The 20,455-nt window shown below is 34.2% G+C and overlaps 4 protein-coding genes across 4 annotated transcripts; 3 read left to right on the top strand and 1 right to left on the bottom strand.

Annotated features, from left to right (window-relative positions):
• Positions 1-1,464: 1,464 nt before the first annotated feature.
• Positions 1,465-4,791, top strand: TRIADDRAFT_51445 (uncharacterized protein; the record flags this gene model as incomplete). Its single annotated transcript, XM_002108451.1, has 1 exon — positions 1,465-4,791. The coding sequence occupies one exon, from the start codon at positions 1,465-1,467 to the stop codon at positions 4,789-4,791; it is 3,327 nt and encodes a 1,108-aa protein (XP_002108487.1).
• A 3,197-nt stretch (positions 4,792-7,988) lies between these two features.
• TRIADDRAFT_51444 (uncharacterized protein) lies at positions 7,989-11,324 on the top strand (the record flags this gene model as incomplete). Its single annotated transcript, XM_002108450.1, has 1 exon — positions 7,989-11,324. One exon carries the CDS (start codon positions 7,989-7,991, stop codon positions 11,322-11,324), a length of 3,336 nt encoding a protein of 1,111 aa, XP_002108486.1.
• Positions 11,325-12,565: 1,241 nt separating this feature from the next.
• Positions 12,566-14,380, bottom strand: TRIADDRAFT_51443 (uncharacterized protein; the record flags this gene model as incomplete). The annotated part of the gene is made up of 1 exon (XM_002107653.1): positions 12,566-14,380. The coding sequence occupies one exon, from the start codon at positions 14,378-14,380 to the stop codon at positions 12,566-12,568; it is 1,815 nt and encodes a 604-aa protein (XP_002107689.1).
• Positions 14,381-18,245: 3,865 nt separating this feature from the next.
• Positions 18,246-18,839, top strand: TRIADDRAFT_49573 (Rac1 protein; the record flags this gene model as incomplete). Its single annotated transcript, XM_002108449.1, has 1 exon — positions 18,246-18,839. The coding sequence occupies one exon, from the start codon at positions 18,246-18,248 to the stop codon at positions 18,837-18,839; it is 594 nt and encodes a 197-aa protein (XP_002108485.1).
• Positions 18,840-20,455: the final 1,616 nt, after the last annotated feature.

Raw genomic sequence — 20,455 nt, 5'->3', positions numbered from 1 at the left:
ATAGAAATTCTAAATTGTAACTTGGATGATAACTATATTGTGAAATAATAGACTTGATTCCTATTGAACACAGAAATAAAATGATACAATCACTGTGTATTAATATCAGAACTCAAAATATTTACTTCTATTTCGCTTCGAGCACTTTAGATCTTTGTGATCCATATTGAATGAATTTGTGATTACGCTCAAGTAAACTGCTTGACAGTGGTATGGATGTTTATATCTAAGTCTTACAGTGTGCTTTTAATACCTGAACATCTACCACCTGGCTTATTTAGCGTATCAAAACATAAATCAAGCAGATCGTGGTCCTTATTTTAATATGAGCTGAGATCATCTATTCATTTAATCCGTTTAGGGTTAGGGTTAGGATTAGGTCTTTATCGATCAATTTTCATAAGGATTAAAAACAGTTTTGCCGATAATGTTAGAAATATGCCAAAAATGACTGAATAAGTTGTTATTGAAGATGTAATCTAAAATTAGTTGAATAGATGTTATGAGGCAAGTCATGTTATTTAAAAGGTTAAGTTGTTATATTATGAGTGTCAATAGAGGAAAAATAGGCTGACGTTGATTTCTCTTCTAATCGTAGCTTGTTAGTCTAGTCAATGGTCACCATGGGAGTCTATTAAATCATTTTAATGATATTCTACTACAATAACGTCAAACAAATTAAACAATACAACTACATTGCCCATGAATGTTATCAGTTTTGATGATGTCATAACAGTTTTCTTATCTAGTTAATTAAGTCGTGAATGACTGATGTATAGATTGAAATTGCACATGTTTAAATTGTTGTTAGTCATTATTTCACTTTGATTGGGTATAAAGATAATGAATAAATTGCTTTTTATTCACAACAATTGAATATTATGATTGAAATGTTGTTATTGATTCAGCAAAAGCCAAGAATAGCTGACTAAAACAAGTCTCGCCATCCATCATCGATAAGAACATCCCTTACAAGCTATAGTTTGGGCACAAATGACAGTATTAAGGTGGAGATAAGCATAACCTCTTCTCTAGTTTTTTACAGTAAGTTTCAACGTACGATGAAGTAAATTATTAATAACTATCGGCCATTTCTTGTCTTGGATAGAAGTAGAGAGAGAGAGAAAGAATATTCTTTTCTGGAAGGTTTATCCGAAATTTTTTCCTTACTTATTTGCCAGTATTATTTCCATCATTGCTACAATTCCGCTTTTCAACGATTCGCTCTCTATGTACAGTAGTTTTAGAGCATGATGATTGACATCTAGCGTCTTTTGCTATTATTATGGTCGAACATTTACATTTACAAGCTTCAATTTTCCTATATTACCGTCAATATCGATAGTGAAGAAGAAAATTGAGATTCAGGAAAAAATTTCTTCTACCATTTTATCATTGCCACAAATAATCGATTGATTGGATACCTTTGAGTGAAAAAATTGAACTTGTAGCATTTGGATCGTCATGAACACAAGTATTACTACATTATTTCATCCACAAGATGAATTACAAGTTAATTCTATCATGAATTGGCTAAGAACTGAATTATTTTCAATATGGAATTGTCAATCTAAACAATTAAATAACGATGTCAGTAGGATTTTAAAAATACATCGTAATGAAGAATTAATGAATAAATTGTATAGAACAGCTTATCAGACTTATATGCAACAAATCAAAGACAATGATCATTGCCATGCTTATTACCAAATTGGATATTACCATCAACATGGGCTTGGAATAGATAAGAAAGACAGTGTTGAGGCGCTACGGTATTACGAAGAAGCCATTAAGCGACACCATCATTTAGCTTGTCACGACATGTCAACTTTGTATGATTGCGATTCAAATATAGATCACCAAGAATCGTCATCAATACAAAAAATAGATGAAAAACAACTCATTGACATTAAAGTGAGATTATTAATGGATGCAGTTGTTAACGGTCAACATTATTATGCTGGAAAAATGTTGAGAAGTAAATATAACAGTCATCCGTTTTGGAGAAATAAACTGCTAGAAATTAAGGATGATATCGAAACTGCTATTGATGAAACTACTGACACATCGACTATAGCAGAATTATATAATTACCTTGGTGTTATTGAATGTTTCATTCATGCTAGTCAAACTGACGATGATAATTCTGATGAAGAAAACATCGATGAGGATAACTTGACCACTGATAAAATTACCTCTGTTGACAAAACAACACGTTATGCTTACGACTGCTTTCAAAAAGCAGCTAAATTAGGTGATGGCCAGGGCTATTTTAATTATGCCTTCAGGAAAATGTTATCGCCACAATTTTTAACCGATTCCAGTTCTATTAACACAAAGGAAGCAAATCTTTACCCTATGAGTTGTTTCATACAATCAGCTATCAAAGATCACCCACTAGGCTGGTTTAGTCTGCATTTAGCTTTAAATTTACAACGTCCAGATAACGTTGATAGTAATCGAATATCACAAGGGCTATTGATAAAAGCTGCTAAAGCTGGCGGATTCTCTGATATCTTGAGAGAATTGGCTTATACCTACTTAGAGCCACGCCAAGGATGGCAATACGATCATCAATTGGCTCGGGAATATTTAGAGAGAGCATTAACAGCCAATCCTAGTTGTCTTTATCCCACAGATACTCGACATAATTGCTATTTAGGCTATCTTTACCAACTAGGTGTCGGTACTGGGATTGATAAAGTACAAGCTGCTCATTATTATGCAGCTACCTTATTAAAATCGAGTAAATGCCCTATAACTATGGTCCTATTAGCTAAATTAATTGAAAAAGAAACTGTACCTCGATCAACACTCCTTGATTCAGTTAGACTCTATCAAAGTGCTTGCCTAAAATTAGAACCGCTAGCATCGGCATATGCTTGCTATCGATTGGGTAGGATGTGTAGCAAAGGATTAATTAGTCAAGAAATGGGATTTGATACAACTAAAGCTAGCTTTTACTACCAGATGGCCAATAAACTACTTCAAGCTGTTTCACCATGCCCAATAAGTTATTACATAAAAGGCAATATTTATTCAATAGATACAAATCAAGAAAATGAAACAAATCCAACTGCCTGTTATTATGCAGCAAGCGAATATTATAATAGATCATTAGATTATCGATACTATGCTATTAAAGCTAAATTAAAATACGAAGGGATGAAACCTACACAACGGCAAGAAATTATCCAGAATATTACATCAATGAATGATGAAATTCAAAATTTATGGAGAAGTAAACCAAAAGAGATTATGTGGTCATCATACCGCATTGCATTACGCTACCTTTCTAGTGATTTTATGACTAAACTATATGATTATTCCTACCGTAAATATCGTCAGAAATTGCAAGAATCTGATGATATGAATGCCCATTATCAGCTAGGTTATTACTTTCGCAATGGTTTAGGCTCTGTCAAGAAAGATCCTGCTATAGCTATGAATCATTACTATAAAGCTGTTGCATTAGGTCATTCATTAGCCTATCATGGGCTTGCATTGTTGATTGGATGCGAAGAAGAAGGTGATGATCCTACAAATTACTGCCAAGTGTATTCTAGCACTAAGCAATGTGCAGAATATCGTCTGGACTTATTATTACAATCCGCTTATATGGGTAACATCAATTCTTTGCATTATATCGATCAACAAGTTCGAGATAAACCAGCTTGGAGTAAGTTAATTGATGCCAGTATTAAGACACGAGAAAAGAGCTATCGCCACGGTAAAAGTAGAAAATTAAGTCATGATGAATTGACAAAATTGCAGGTCGAATTAGGGATATTACTCATGATTCGAGAAGCTATTTTCGATCAACCAAACTCATTATCTGTTTATGAAATTATCAATCACTTCAATAAAGCAGCAAAATTACATGATCCAGCAGCTTATTATTATCTTGGCTATCTTAAATTAAAATTGGACAAAAAATATTTTAAAGGCTCAAATAAAAAGAATGATGCCCAAGCTTATCTTATGAAAGCAGCCAAATTGGATTATATTGCCGCTAAATTGCAGTTAGTTCAACTAATATTCGCAGGTGAAAAATTAACCATGGACGATCGTAAAGTACGCCAATTGCTAATTGATGGTAGTAAGTATGGTGATGCATTATCGACTTTAGTGATAGCATTAGGGCGGATTGACGGACGATTTGGTATTGAAATCAATTTAGATAAGGCTATCTCAACACTTGAAAGAGCTATGGTAGAAGATCATCATCAAGTTATCCCAACTATTTTACCAGATTATCTTCTTGGAATTATATATGAATGTGAAAGTACTTGTACCAATAAATATATTAAAGCAAGGCATTGGTATTCAACTCAAATTGTACACCAGTTAAACGATTGCCAAGGGCGTATTCTATTAGGCCAGTTGATCGAGAAGAAGAAGATTCCAGCAGCAAGTATTTTAGATGCGATTAAACTATATCAATCGGCAATTTATATCAATGATCAACATGTCGGAGTTGCTCATTACCGATTAGGTAAAATTTATTCCAATAAACAGAATAATAAATTTTACGATCTTGATCGAGCAAAGTCGCACTTTCGGATGGCTTATCGACAATTTCAATATAATGTGTTAATATCCAGTAAAAATGCTAGTCGCGATTGTTATATTTTAGCCAAAATGTACAAATGTGGCTATGGTACAAATCCTAATTCTAGTAAGGCTATGCTATTCTATCAGAAAACGATAGACATGTCCAAAGCTGATTACGATTTCGTAAGATTACGATATCGAAATAAGGCTGCAAAAGCCCTCCAGCAGTCTATGTAATTCTATTTAAATTAAGATAAGCAGATATGCTACAATATTTCATTTTCTTATTTCAATTGTGATATCAAGTTATGAAAACTGCTAAACATTTGTATTGATCATGTTGAAGTAGCGATAACCTGCATAAAATTATATAAATTTATAATCCATTGAATAGTAAAGATATATCTCTTAGGAACTCAGCATTACTGATGATGTCGTCTCATGTATGCAATAAAGTACCCATAATCGCACACCGTTATATGATTCTAGATTGGTTAACAGTAAACAAATCTCGATTTTATGTCTGTATTTAAACTTTCTATGCTATAAAATAAAATATTGATATTCGAAAGGAATCTTTTCATTAAGCAACACTAAATTCTTGTTGTTCAGTTGGCTTATACTTTCTTTTCTCCTAGTATATTGACCGGTATCTATGAATGAAGGTCTAATCATCTCGTCAATAGATACTGTAATCTTTCACTCGATTTATAGGCGGTAGAAATTAGTTTGATAGTATTACAAGTACTATATAAATATTTAATGCTGAAGAGGCAAAAATCTTAGCATTATCGATAAATACCGGTACTAATATCACCGAATCTTTCATATATTTATTAGTAATGCACCATAGTTTCGAGATGATAAGGTATGTCGGTTGTTGCTTAGCTTGCCATATATATTAATTTTAGAACTATCCGGCTTATATACCAGTCTTTAAGTACAACAATCATCTCACTTATTAGTCCAAGCTATACTGATCTTTACTAGCATAGCCAAATCTTTTATACGTTTAGTGGGTGATCTATGGCTACATATAGTAGGCGTATACTATCGAATAAAATAGTTAAAAAATTACATGATCATTGCAATATATACGATTTCATCCAGTCAATGAGATAATTGTGAGACTATACAGTATTTAGTAGTAGGAATGATCAATTGTGATCTTGCAATCGATGAATCATTAGTGAATATAACGAGATCATGGTCTAATCCAAATGAGAATTTGACTTTTACTACGGTTTCCAGCAATTTACTCAAAAATAGTAATGTGAGATATAAGACATAGCTTCATCATTCTCATTTGCTACGGTAATTTACCAACATGATCAAAGTGAGAAAGGATATCATCTTCTTTTAACTGCATTTAGATTAAATTATACTGACAACTTATAAAATTTAACTGTAGCAGATTGTACCTAACTATAAATTAGCATTAGATTCAAGTATTATCTATTCCTTTTCATTGGTTTATAAATTAAGTCATGCTAGAAATATAAAAGCGATGTTTGCAATAAATTGTACTTAGCTATGAACTACTACTTATTAGATCTATATGATGATACCCTTTAAGGGTTAGAAAGTTTCTCAAGGCGAAGAATATCTTATGTCCTTTCAAGTTCAAAATTTATATTAATCTAATAATATGGATGTCATAATGTTTCTATTGACTATTTATTTATTGTAAAATTATAAAAGTCTCAGGAGTTAAAATTTCAACTACATTTAATAGTTTTATAGCTTCATAGGCTATATGCTGTTCTAATTAAGCTTTGGTATGAATTGAGGATTTTTCTCGTGATAATTCCCGTCTAAATAACTCGTAGGGCAAGCAGACCTTTCATGAAAATCACGTACAACATTCTTATACAGACTAGGGAATACACATTTCTCAATATCATTCTTGATCAATTTCTTCAGAGTAGTGCATATATTTATGTCAGCCAGGATAATTTAGATGGCTTCATTTTATCACTATATTTTCTTAACTTATTCGACATCTATTAAGTTGTAATGCTATTTCAATATCATGCTTTTAAAGTAAGAAGTTGCTCAGTTTATTAGTATTTGTATGTCAGTATTAAATGATAATCACTAATAGTAATCCAATTTTCAATTTTCATTTAGTAAAGCCTCAGTTAAATTTATGTAATAGGATTTTTATGCCACTCATTAACTATGAATTAGCTTTTACTCATTTCGTTTACGATATGATCTATTTTTGCTTTTATTTCAAGTTAAAAGTGACTCTCGAGTATATTGGATAGACGAATACAATCGTTTCTAAACATTTTAAAATATTTTAATTAGGCTTAATAAACTACACATAATCCGATATTCTATTCAGTTTCATTAAGAATTTGACATCGAAATCATGCCGTCATTATTTCTAGGCTAGTTGAACTTTTCACAAATATTAATGCTAGTCGTGTTTATAAACTATCAAGAAAGAAATTAATGGGACAAAATAGCGGTAGCAATTGATATGTAAACGCTTATTTAGTGACGAAAAATAGAACTCATTAAGCGCATTCTAACTATCCTTGGCATAGCTATATCCTATTACACTATCTAAATAGAAGATGGCTGTGTAAAATAACCGGCTATAATGTCTAGCTTGGGAGGTCCAATATTTTAGCTATTATTTTTTTTTCTTCTTATTTTAAAAAGGCTCTTTTATTCTGAATTAAATTATTGTTTAACAATGCATAAATTATCTTCCTTATTCAAGACTAAAATCAGTGAATCAATAAGGAATTTAATTTTATTGGTCTAGATAAAACAAAACAAGATCAATGCCTACCAAAGTAACGTTTCTACTCCATCAAGATAGTATAGTAGACGGTTTTGTTTATGACCCATTGATGTACATTTCGAATTGTTTTTGAGTTAGATACTTCTCTATCCATATAGTTAGACCGAAAGAAAAAAGAGAAAAAGACAGAGGTAGAACTGGACCAAGAGCAGATGAAAAAAAGTTAAAATTAAGATCAAAGTGAGTAATAAATTTGATTAGGGAAATCCAACAGAAAATGTTAATTTAATTTATTACTTTGATAAGCAATAAGCCTATAGGCACAATACGTAATTTCTTTTCTAATAGTGTGAATAGAAATTAACTTAACGATTGAAGTATAGTAAAAAAAGATCATTAGTGCTAGTACTAAATATTTCTCAATGCCGTCAATATTCGTTTGATTTGTTAGATTTCTAAAGACGGAAGATATTTTTCTATTCATTATTCTATTTGTCCTCTTCCAAATTGAAATATGGCTGGCAATAATAGATTGACGAAATAGTTATAACCGTCAAAGTTAAAAGAGGATTCAAAATGAAATTGATGATTAAAAATACTTTGTAATTGATACTAAAGAATTGATTATCATCTTCACCCATGTTGCATTAGTTTCGTTTAAGCCAGATAGTTGATGATGAATTATTCATCATCATCATCATCTTTTGATGATGACGAGGTTGCACCTGATCCTGCTTTGCTAATTCAACGGCAAGTATCAACGCAATGGGATTTTACTTTTCAACAATTTGGAGATAAAATCAACAAAATTGCAACTAAATGCATTCAAAAACATCTAACAACTGAAATATACGACCAGGCTATGAGAGATTGTCATGTTAAATTACAGCATGGCGATGATTCCCATAGCCATTATTTACTCGGTTACTACTTTCATCATGGTTATTCTTCCATTGGAATCGATAAAAAACAAAGTGAATACCATTATAATCAGGCTGCCCAACGAAATCATCTTTTAGCTTATTACGGCTTATTTCAATTAGATAGGGACAAAATAATTCAATCTGATGATCAGCATCTCGATCAACAACAATTAGCTAAGAAACACGCTAATAATTTAATTAAAGCGGCAGCTTTTGGGCTCCATTCTGATGCTATTCAAGCATTAAGATCGTTGTATCGATCAAGTCAAGATTGGCGCCAAGAAATCAATCAATTTAGAGAGCAAAATTACGAAACTATTAAGCAATTAAAGCAGAATACAATTATATTGATTGATTCGTATAACTGTTTGGGCTTCCTTGAATACTTGATCCATAAGTGCAATACATTAGATCAACTTCGTGATCAAGCTAGTGATGAAGACATTCGCGTACCTGCCAAATCATTCGATTATTTCAAGAAAGCAAGCCAACTAGGGGATCCACGTGGTGATATGAATTATGCATTTTATACTGAGCTGGATACTCCATTATGTCATGGCAATGAAGTTAGTTTACAAGAATTAGATCAAATTAAACATTACCATCGAGCTGTTTTGCGTGGCTGTCCATTAGCTGCTATAAAATTGAAAGCAAGTATGAGAGAAAGTCGAAATGAAGTACGGAATATCTTAAAACATCGATATTACGTAGAAAATTATATAAAAGCATTACCCTATTCAGATGTCTATAATCAACTTGGTTCTATGCACTTTAATGCTGGCCAACCATTTTATATTGATATTGATCAAGGTAAAGATTACTTTTTTCAAGCTATTGTCAATCCTCCAAGTATGGCTGGTCCAGTTGATCGAACAGAATATTTTTACCTTGGCCTAATGTATGAATTTGGTATTGGGGTTCAAGCCAATATTACTACAGCGGCACATTTTTACGCTTCCTCGATTTATCCACATCATGATATTAGCTTGGCTTTATGTCGTTTAGCTAAATTAATCGAAAAAGGTAAATTATCTCAGTGCAATATTAATGATGCTGTCCAATTATATCAGTATGGCGCTTACTCACATGCAACACAAGTTGCTCCATATTGTCATTACAGGCTTGGTAGAATTATTGGCCAGCAACAATATCAACATTTATCATTTTATCAGCCTGTATCTGTTCATTTGCATATGGATATTGCATTCAGTTGCTTTAATGAAGAAGCTTTATTAGTTAAACCAGCGGCTATGGATCGCTATGTTGTCTCTAAATTGATGGAAGATGGATCATGCACTAATACAAGTAGCCATATTCCTGTGTTAGCACCTCAGCGCAATTTCTATATTACTCGAGCTCATTTTACTGACAATTATTTAAATCGATTTTACTCTATAAAAGCTTGGCTACGAGGTAAAATTCTAGTTGCAGCAGATGCTGATAATGCTAAATTATATGATCAACTGAACTGGTTAAATAAAGAAATTAAAACATTATGGGGATACTCACCTATTCAATTAATGATGGAAGCTTATCAAATAAGCCAAAGATATTACAGTAAACAGTTAACAGTTGAACATTTTCGATTCGATTTCCAATGTGCTAAAAGCCAATTGCAAGATAAACCCAATGCTGCTACATATTATAAGTTAGGTTTGTTGCATCAATATGGTCTTGGTGGCGCTGTTAAAGATTTCAAATTATCAGCCGAATATTATAGTCAAGCTGCTGAATTATATTGTCCTATGGCAAGTATTAATTTATCATTTTTATATGGTTGTGAAGAAGACGGCGACTGTCCACAACTCTATTATCAAGTATTTACTACTGCTAGAGAATTGGCAACAGTACAATTACAAAATTTGGTAACAGCAGCGTTAAATGGATCAATTCGTGCTATTGATATTATGCAAGATCGTTTGAAAGCTTATTCATGCTGGCGCGATATCATCGATGAAAGGATCAAAGATTTAACTAAATGCTTTAATAAAAAAATATTAGGCTTTATCAATAAAAGGTTAAGTAATACGACATCTAGTAAATATCATGCAGAAATGGGTATTTTACTAATGGTTAAAGAATTAAATTATAAAATGCCTGATCAGAAAGCTGTCAAGGAAATATTGAAACATCTTGAAGAATCAATGAAATTGGGAAATCCAGCAGGAACATTTTTATATGCATTTACTAAACTTAAACTAAAATTGGCTGACAATAAAATGAAATATATCAATTTATATCACAAAGCTGCTGAATTAAATCACCCTGGAGCTAATCGAATGTTCTTTATCCACTGCAACACCAATAATAGTAAATGCGATCGTAGTGACGAAAATACTAAGGACGATGAAAAGAAAGCAAGCTGTGTCACCAATGCAGCCAATTTTGGTTTCCCTGATGCAATGGCTGATTTAGCAATAACATTAAAATATCAAGGTCCAAAAAATGTCGAACTGGCTCGTCAACTATTGCATCAATCCATATCGGATAAACTATTAGGATGTTACAGAGTGGATTTACCCATTGCTGAATTAGGCTTGATCTATCAATATTATTGGTCATCTAGTAATCATTACGAATTAGCTGCTCATTATTATGCTATTGATGCCTTTTATCAAATGGAGGATGCAAAAAGTCGATGCTATTTAGCTAAATTAATCATCCATGATCACATTAAAGCAAAAAATAAATTAGATGATGCGATAAAGCTATGTCAATCAGCTATCTACATTCAGGATAACTGTTATTCAGCCTACGCACATTATTTATTAGGAAAAATTTATAGTCGATGCGAACAGTACTCAAATATCAATAGCCAAAATATGGCAAACGAACATTATAACAGCGCATTTCAGTTATTTTATCGTAATCATTCACATTATTCATCAACTTCATGTATGTCCAATTATTATTTGGGTGTAATGTGTCAATTTGGTTGCGGTCGAAGGAAAGATTTAAATAAGGCAAAACAGTTTTATTCGTGTGGATTACGATGTAAATGTAAGAACAACGTTTATTTTATTAAGCATTACCTGAAGAAATGTCAAAATAAGCTGGATATGCTAAAAGATTCTATGCAGCGCCAATGATTCATTATATTGTATAACTTATTTAGATTTTGTAATAGTTGATTCCTTTATTAAATTTCAGTCAATTATAGCAAGTATCAAAATGAATTAAGCTTGATTTAAGTGAAAAATGATTTCTTACTACCATCATCATGAAATAATAAATTTTAAAGTTGGCAATAATGGATGATTATAGACCAGCAATGCATGTCTTACAATATGAAAATTTTTGCTATCTACTGGATACTTCTTGAGCGTATCTGTGTACAACTACTAAAGCTATCGGCCTATTTTTAAGTACTGTCAATTTGTTGTCTAATCCGATTTCAGATTTGGGGTATTCTATTCTAACTTAAACTAATAACACAACTACAAAATCGCTTGCAATAACCAGAAAATTAATTTATTGTCATTATTAGCGTGGTATAATAAGGACAAAGACAAATTTTAAAATCGATCACTTTTCTCTCAGAGAAATTGAATTGTACTATATTATGTTGTAAGTAAAGATAGCAAATCCACAATTGCTTTCAAGACAATGGTCTTATATGGTCACTAATTACTGCTCTGTTCTTTCTGCTATACTGTATGCTAATTACACAAAATATACGCTGTCAGATAACTGACATTATCAATTATGAAAACTGAACAAACTCTTCTTCTTATTATTATTCTATTTAAATGTAACATTAAAAGTGGGCGGCCAAAAACATGCTTGCGGTAGTCACGCAACATTAGTCATTGTATGAAAAAGAATAAATATATAATATGCTTCTTAAGACGCCGATGCTCATAATTATTAATTCAGATTGCCATATTTCAGTAATGCTACTTCGCTTGTAAAGGATTAAGAATGCTAGAAATGCGGCAATGATTATATATCTTGGTAGTATATTGTATTTTTATGCAACAAAACCGCGCTACAGTATAGATGAAAATTCTGCTATATTGTCTAAATTATCATATTTAAATTTAAATGCAAAGAAGATAGAAAAATTAAATTTATGTAAGCATGATTAATGAAATTCTTGCTATACACTTTGTAAGAGTAACAAATGATCAAGTATATCCTCTGGATAAGTTGTGATAAGGCTGATATCGTCCTATGTACAATATAACCATTATTTATTCTATTGGCTCGATTTTTAATTACCCTACTGCTGATTTATTATTTATGATCAGAGCAATAGTTCTGTTCATGAAGAGCCAATTCATTTGTAGGACTTTACAGAAAGAAATAAATTCAAGAAGATAATTGTTTATTAGTGTTTAATTAATTGACTTAATCTGCGCTCTGCTTTAGATTGTAGATAGGATTTATAGGGATCGCCAAAATGTCGCATACGGTTACAAATAGTACTTAAAATTTCGATAGCTTTGCTTCTGTCTCTCACAACGCCGAGCCCTTGCAGAAGCATATTAGCATAATGGTATTGGCCGCTAATTGAATCTTTAACCTTTTTAAAATGACAGAGTGCATTGGCAAAGTGCTCGTTAGCCTTTGACGGATTATAATAGGTACCACTGGATTGATTGGAATAAGTTTTACCTAAACGATAACATGCATATCCTTTGACAGCGATATCATCGTCACAGATGGCCAGATTATATAATTCTATAATATATTCAATAGCATACGGATAGATGCGGCGCTTTTCTATTAACTTGGCTAAATAGCAACACGGCAAGTAAAAATTGAGGTGATTTTTAATAGCATAAGCGTAAAAATGAGCAGCAAGTCTATATCGATCAAAGTATAATAGACTATCATGTACGTCGTCTAAGTATAAGCTGTGATGATATGCAAATCCAAGTTGAAAACATTCCCTTTTAGAATACTTTGCACTAGGAATTTCAAGACTAAAAATAGCCAATTTAAACATAGTTTTTGCCAGGTATACATTTTTCTTATCAAATATACGGCAATCGTCTCTCAAATAGCTCATGCCAACTAGGTATAAATTGTCAGAATAGCCCAATTTTGATGATAGCATCAAGTATAGCCAACCTTGAACCTGCTCTTGTTCGGACATAGAATTAAGATAATGGTAGCCAAGTTCATATTGTGCAAGTGCATGGCCACGAGCGGAAGCTTCCATCATTACTTGCAGTTTTGTTACAGTCATATTGTGACGATAGTGAATAAATTCATCATAATAAATTGCAATGTTAAAGTAAGCCGCAGCACAATTTAATTTAGCTGCACATTGAAAATACTTTAATGCATCTGCTAATAATTCTCCCTTGTGATGAATTTCCGTCGGTTGAAGGCTTTTAATATAGCGCAAGATGCCTAATTGATTGCAGATGTCAGCGATAATTTCTTCAGAGAAATTTTTAGCGTCTTGAAAGAGCTCATTTTCTGTTGTTAATACAGTGTCCCTGTAGATACGATCAATCATATCATCGGAGTTTGAGTGAGTTTGTAACAATTTAGAGTTACGCATGGCAATTTGTTGAAGATCAACTAAGTGGCGTTCATCTCCATCGAAATAACGATCGATTAAATTGGTATAAATACAATCTAAATGGCAAATCATATCTTGCCAAAAAATGAATTGCGATAAATTGGAAAGATCTTGAAGTGATTGATTATAACTGCCTAGCGATGCCGACATTAATAATGATGTAATTTTGAGTCGTTTATAATTGTAATCGCTGACTGTATAGGTTCTGAAAGTTTGAGTATGATGGAGAGTCGATGGGCAGCTAAATAATAAGCTTAAATCGCGTAATGCATCCGGATGGCGCAGTTGAGCTGCTGATACCATAAATTCATAAGCGTCTTCAAGATTTCTCTCTATACCGTAACCAAAGAGATAGCAACGTGCTAGATAATAATACGTTGTAGGCCCAGGCGAATCGTCTACTTTATCCAAGTAATATTGAAAAGCTTTAGCATTAAGCTCATATTGGATATGGCGATTGATAAATCGGGAGGTAAATTTCAGGAGGCACTCGTGATCATCAGCATCATATTCAAGATTGTCTCTCAGTTCAATGGATTCTAGGCTGTATCCGTGGCTAATACTACTACTACTTGGACAATCTTCTTCATTCAACGAAATAGTGTCCATGTTTCTACGTATCTTGACTTTCTCAATATGACTGGGGATATTAGCTTGAAATGAAAGTAGTCCTTGCGATACTGTAGGATCGATGATGCAACGAAGCCTCCTATGCGCATATGGATTCTATTTATGAATTCTCAAGGTTATCGGAAGTATTTTGATGGCCGATTTTTCTGATCGAAAAAGATTAATATTCTAGTGCATCGTTTGAGCGCATTGCAGTATTTGGGCCCGTCAATTGGCTTGATGGGGAAAAATTGTTGTTTACAGCCTGGTCAATAATAAATATAATTAAGAAATGGATTAGATTGATTTTCATAATAAGTCTAAAATAGGATGAAAGAATCGAACCGAGCTGCGATATCAAAACAGTGCACCGTTGATACAGCTACAGTAAATCGAAAGTAGGATGCCAGTCAGCAAGTGTTATAAGTCAATAGCTAGACTACCAAGTGCGTTGCACATTCACAGCTATGCTCTATGCTGTAAGTAACTGTAGTCTATCGCTAGGGCTTTCATTTCTCCACTGGAATGCTATCAAAAAATAACTATCCCTACAGTGTTTGCACATTTACAAGTACTGAAAGTACTGTACAAGAGTGTTACTAAGCGTAAAGTCTGTACAGGATGATTTTGTATTACGTTTTAATCGCCTTTACTGTATACTCGTACGGTATATCGAAATCGAATGCATCCATATTGGTACAAGCCTTTATCTTTAATCTCCATTTGCACATTGCGAGGACTGCAAGTACCTTGCGAGAGTGCTACTGTAGAGGGTCAATTTGCATTGCTTTTGGTCGCGTATCGGCACAAGGCTTGAATCTACCTACAGTCTTCATATTGACGAGTATTGGAAACACATTACTTTTAAAAGCACTACTACAGAGTGTCATTTTGCGTTGCTTTTGATTGCATATTGGCACAAGACTTGAATCTACCTACAGTCTGCATATTGACGAGTATTGGAAATACATTACTTTTAAAAGTGCTACTATAGAGGGTCATTTTTGCATTGCTTTTTGATCGCACACTGGCAATTGCCTTTAATTTACAGTTTGCACATTTACGAGTACTGAAAGTACAGTATAAAAGTGCTACTGTAGAGGGTCATATTGCATTTCTTTTTGATCACGTATGATTTAATGATAGAGACGATATAAATATGACGGCTAGGCCTTGCTGATGGTCATTGGCACAAGCCTTTAGTCTACAACATGACTCGACTTGTTTATGAAATTGTTAATGCAGTACGCATATGACCCTAAAGCGGCATCTTGTATCGGTAAAAGAGTTATACTCTAAAAATATATACCCTTTGAGTTCAGTCTTATTTATTGACGGAATAAACTTTATCGAAAATGAATGTCTTTATAAAGTCTGTAGTCAGTGTAGTGTACAGTTTATCTTTGATGTCGCCAATGAGTTAAAGTAGAGTTGTGCTAAAATACAGAATTATCAAGTTGCACATTTATCCCGTTTTGAAAGCTATCGTATGGGTACAGCTGGATGTTGTAAATGACAGTATCCCTGGCAGTATGGACTAGAATTACTGGCATTATGAAATCCACCATGATAGCCTATGGTGGACATTGTCTGTCAATTGCTAGCCATCACCAATTTTAAGGATAGGAATTGATCAACAAATTAAAATAAAAATATCTACTGTACGATGTTACGGAACTCATTTCATGTTTTCCGCTCTCTCTCTCCGTCTGTCGTCGAGCAGACGCATGGACGTACAGACTATAACTCTGTACACTGTACACTCAGTGTGACAAACAGAGGGTTGAGCGGAAAGGATTTTAACTTGAAGTTAACAAAGTTGAAATCAATTGACAGCAGTAATTTAAAGAGCAACTTTGTACGATCCATTTCACCTTGACTTGAGTAATATACGCTATTAATATTCTTTCGAGCCATGCTGAGTGGGCAAGTTGAAAGTGGATTTAAATGTGGATTTCAAGAGAATTGATGAGTCACGACCGGTATCATAATCGCCGAGTAGAGTCATCCTAATACAAAACAAGGGGTGATGACTCAAGAATGAGTCAGCTTCCATTTACGGACGTGCAGTATTTTACAGTGTACAGTACAATCATTACAGGGGCGTGGCAAGCCCTCTACTGTAAAATGGTTGAAAGATGTTCAGCGTTGCCCTCAATGCATGCCATTCAATTTTGAATAAATGTACTTTCAATTTGGCTCCAATTCCATGCAGACAAATTAGTACAACCTTGAGCCATTGGCTCTTGATATTTTGATTCCTTTTCGTGGCAGTATTGAATAATTCTATTTTTTTCTAGTTTGTAACACAAACCATTTTACAAGTCGCACCGTCATACCAGTCTTGTACAGTGTAGTACAATGTGTTGGATTAAAGGGCAAAATCGGTCCTGGCTTTGAAGGCTTTTAACTTGGTCAAAATCGCTTTCTTTGCTAGAGACTCTGTTTGTACAGTACGTATCGTAGTGCACTGTAGGATCACGTGAATCATTGTTGGAAGGTCGCAATCAATGGTGATTGATTTCATAAGAATGATATTGATCATCACGTACTGACTGAGCGAGTGACTGATGGCCGGCTACAGTCAAGGGAGGAGACTAGTCAACAATGCCAACGACTGTACACTGTACAGTACAGTAGTGTACAGTGTACAGTGTACAGTACGTCCATTGGTACTGTACGATAGGGTTGATTCTATCGCATACAGTACTTGTGACAGCAGTCAATCAGTGTACACAAGATAACCGATACCGGTTACAGATTGTCAAAAGAAACTCCAACGACGCCTTGACTGTGAACTGAACCGGCAACGCCCTGAGGGGCTACTCGTTACCCCCTTCGTCACCCTTGGTGGCTCCAGTATCTTACTACTGGACAAGCCCCCAAAATCATCTTACTACCAGTGCCTATTGCCTATCCGACAGTATGAGTACTTACCCTCTTAGGCTTCCACCGTGTCCATGTCAAAAGGGTGAAAACAAAAGAGACCGAGCCTTGCTTTTTTAACGGGTAAAACGATGGTTACAGTCTAAATCATTAATTACAATCGAGTCAAGTCTGTGCGTTTCCGCGTGCTAGCTTGACTTGGGTCAGATTGATTTTCCAAGCGGCTGAAGACTGTCAAGCTATCGTCAAGAGCAGGATCAAGAGCAGGATTGATCAACCTAGAGCTAGAATTCATTAGTCCTATTGCAATCCACCATTCTAGGTAAGATCGATCGATAGGATAATTACCCATGGATCCAGTGATCGCATGATTTATACTGATGGAATAGTGTATGTCATCAGTTGTACCATTTTGTCTACTGTATCGGTCGATGTTGCGCGCTGATTGTTGCTAACCAACGTCATGGTTGGAGTTTGCCATTGCCGTCTCTAGCCATAATAGGGCTGCAATCAATATACAAACGCATTTAGTATTACAACAGCGTAGACGTTGATAGAAGTTGTATCAGACAGGTTCCATGCAGTGGATCAAGACGATCGCTTATAATAGATCGATCGTCCATTGCGTTAAATCGTAGAAAAGACAATGGTGAAATGCAATTTAGTAGTCTATGGATGGATGATGGACGTGTCTAGCCTTGATTGATTTAAATTGACGCCGCTATCATGTTAAACTAAAAGTTGTTATACAGTACTTACTACCAATCAGCTCAATTATAAGTTAGAATCATTGCAAGTCGTCGGCATAATGATGAATTGAATTAATGCAATAAATTTTTTTTTTTATATAACCTCCATTCATGCTATGCCCCTGATACGATCCAATCTCGCCATGATGGATTTCCGGTAAGTAGTGATATTATTTCTAAATTAGAGAATTGATCTTGGATTGAATAAAAGAAAAGATAACAACAACAATATGCGGGATATCAAGTGCGTAGTGGTTGGTGATGGTGCTGTCGGTAAAACATGCTTATTGATCTCATACACTACCAACGCCTTTCCTGGCGAGTACATCCCTACCGTCTTTGATAATTATTCGGCCAATGTGATGGTCGATGGCCAGTATGTAACGCTAGGTCTATGGGATACTGCTGGCCAGGAAGATTATGATCGCTTAAGACCACTGTCTTACCCTCAAACCGATGTATTTTTGATTTGCTTTTCCTTGGTCAGTCCGACATCGTTCGAGAATGTACGTGCTAAATGGCACGGAGAAGTATCCCATTACTGCCCGGATACGCCACTCATTTTGGTTGGCACCAAGTTAGATCTTCGCGATGATCGAGAAACGATCAATAAATTAAAAGAGAAAAATATGGCTCCTATACCCTTTGCAGACGGTCTTAAAATGAGCAAAGATATCAATGCGGTTAAATATTTAGAATGTTCAGCTTTATCGCAGAAAGGGTTAAAAGCTGTATTCGATGAAGCCATTCGTGTTGTACTGTGTCCGCCTGCCGTGTCAAAGCCCAAAAAAGATAGAAATAAGAAACCTTGCCTACTTCTATAACCAATATGTATAACATCCACCTTAATTCAATGTCGTCGAAACAAGCATGGATTCGATATTCACACTGGCTACCACACTCTACTGAGATAGTGCTAGCTAACAAACTATTATTTCTCCTATTGTAGTGCGTATGATCATGATCGCTCGGTCGCGTAGAATCGACCTTGTTTCATTTTTACACGTCCAATTTTATATTTACATTAATGCTTCAAATGTACAGACACAGTATAACCACATTTGTTTTAAAAACGCGATGGCAATATTGGCAGGTATCACCATATTATAGACCGTTTTACTGTAAATTAGATCTATTGAATACTGTAATTGTGAAGTTGCTATTGGTAAAAGCTAAACCTTACTGTATTTATACATTTGACCTTGATCATGTATAACGTAGTTATCATAACCGTTGTGAGTTTTCCACTGGGTTTGCATTCATTCGACAGTAACTGCATCCTTACGATTGTCAAACGGAAGGATATTGTAGCTAATTAGCACTATGTTTTTGTTGTAGACTAATAACTATATCTTCATTCAGTAATTTGTAACTACATTAAGCCAGTGATTGTCATAGCTAGGTTGTGATCTTAACGCACTCTTAACAGCTCATCTTTGAATAATAATAATACTATAATATACATACATTACAAGATTGAGAGGATTTCACCTTAAATCGGATACTAAACCTTTTTGGTCTTTTGAAGACGGCTACCAAAGTATATATCGATTTTCTTGTTATCACTCTCTTAACAGTGGCATCGCCGACGGTGTGACATAGTAAAAGTGCAATACGCCTGATAACTGTTTCCAATCTGGTTGTCCTTATCCTGTCTAGTTCAAACTAAAGTCATTGTGTGAGTTGATAGAGATGGCGAGCTTTCTATTCGGCGAATCTGTCGTAGGCTTGCTCGGAACTGAGAATAATATTTTATAACGTCATTAATTAATACTTTACTACCTGTTTAGAGGATCAACTGTTTACAGCGACAAGACTACTTATCGCAGCGTGATATATAAGCTAAACTTAGCTGATGTTGTATCATTAGTTCAACTGGTAAAAATAAAAAAATGTTTATTTCCGTTGCAATATGATACCATTGTAGTCTATGTTGGCTTAGTTCACTTTCACCCATGGTCTTAGGCTCGAAAGCATTGCAATTTGTAAACAATGATGCTAGTATTTCATGAATGTTAATCCATTGGCTAAGAATTAGGCCATGATGAATTACATCGATTTGGAAGAGATTACAAGATTTAAAATACTCTCGATCCAATATGAATGTCAGTGTTATTAGTAGAAGCACTGACAGAAATGAAATTATTTTAATCTCATAGAAGAATGAATTTTAGATTGAGAGTATACTGTATAGTAGTAGGATGCACACAGCGTACTCGCATCCCGTTGCAGCATCTTTGCAAAAGAGATTATTCTGTAGATGCATATGCATATCAATCTACGGTATAATGTACTAATATTCTTTCAAAACGTTTAGCATGTTACTAGTTGTATGGTCCGAAACTGTAGCCATTGCAGAATCGAAAATCAACGGATGTACGCCAAGCAAAGTACGCTCAGATTTGCTGCAACGTTGTCCACCATCTTCTTGATTAATGCA

This window comes from Trichoplax adhaerens, genomic scaffold (genome assembly GCF_000150275.1).
Source record: "Trichoplax adhaerens TRIADscaffold_1 genomic scaffold, whole genome shotgun sequence".
Taxonomy (NCBI): Eukaryota; Metazoa; Placozoa; class Uniplacotomia; order Trichoplacea; family Trichoplacidae; genus Trichoplax; species Trichoplax adhaerens.
The sequence above is the reverse complement of the archived record's forward strand: the minus strand, read 5'-3'. Positions and strand labels throughout refer to the sequence as shown.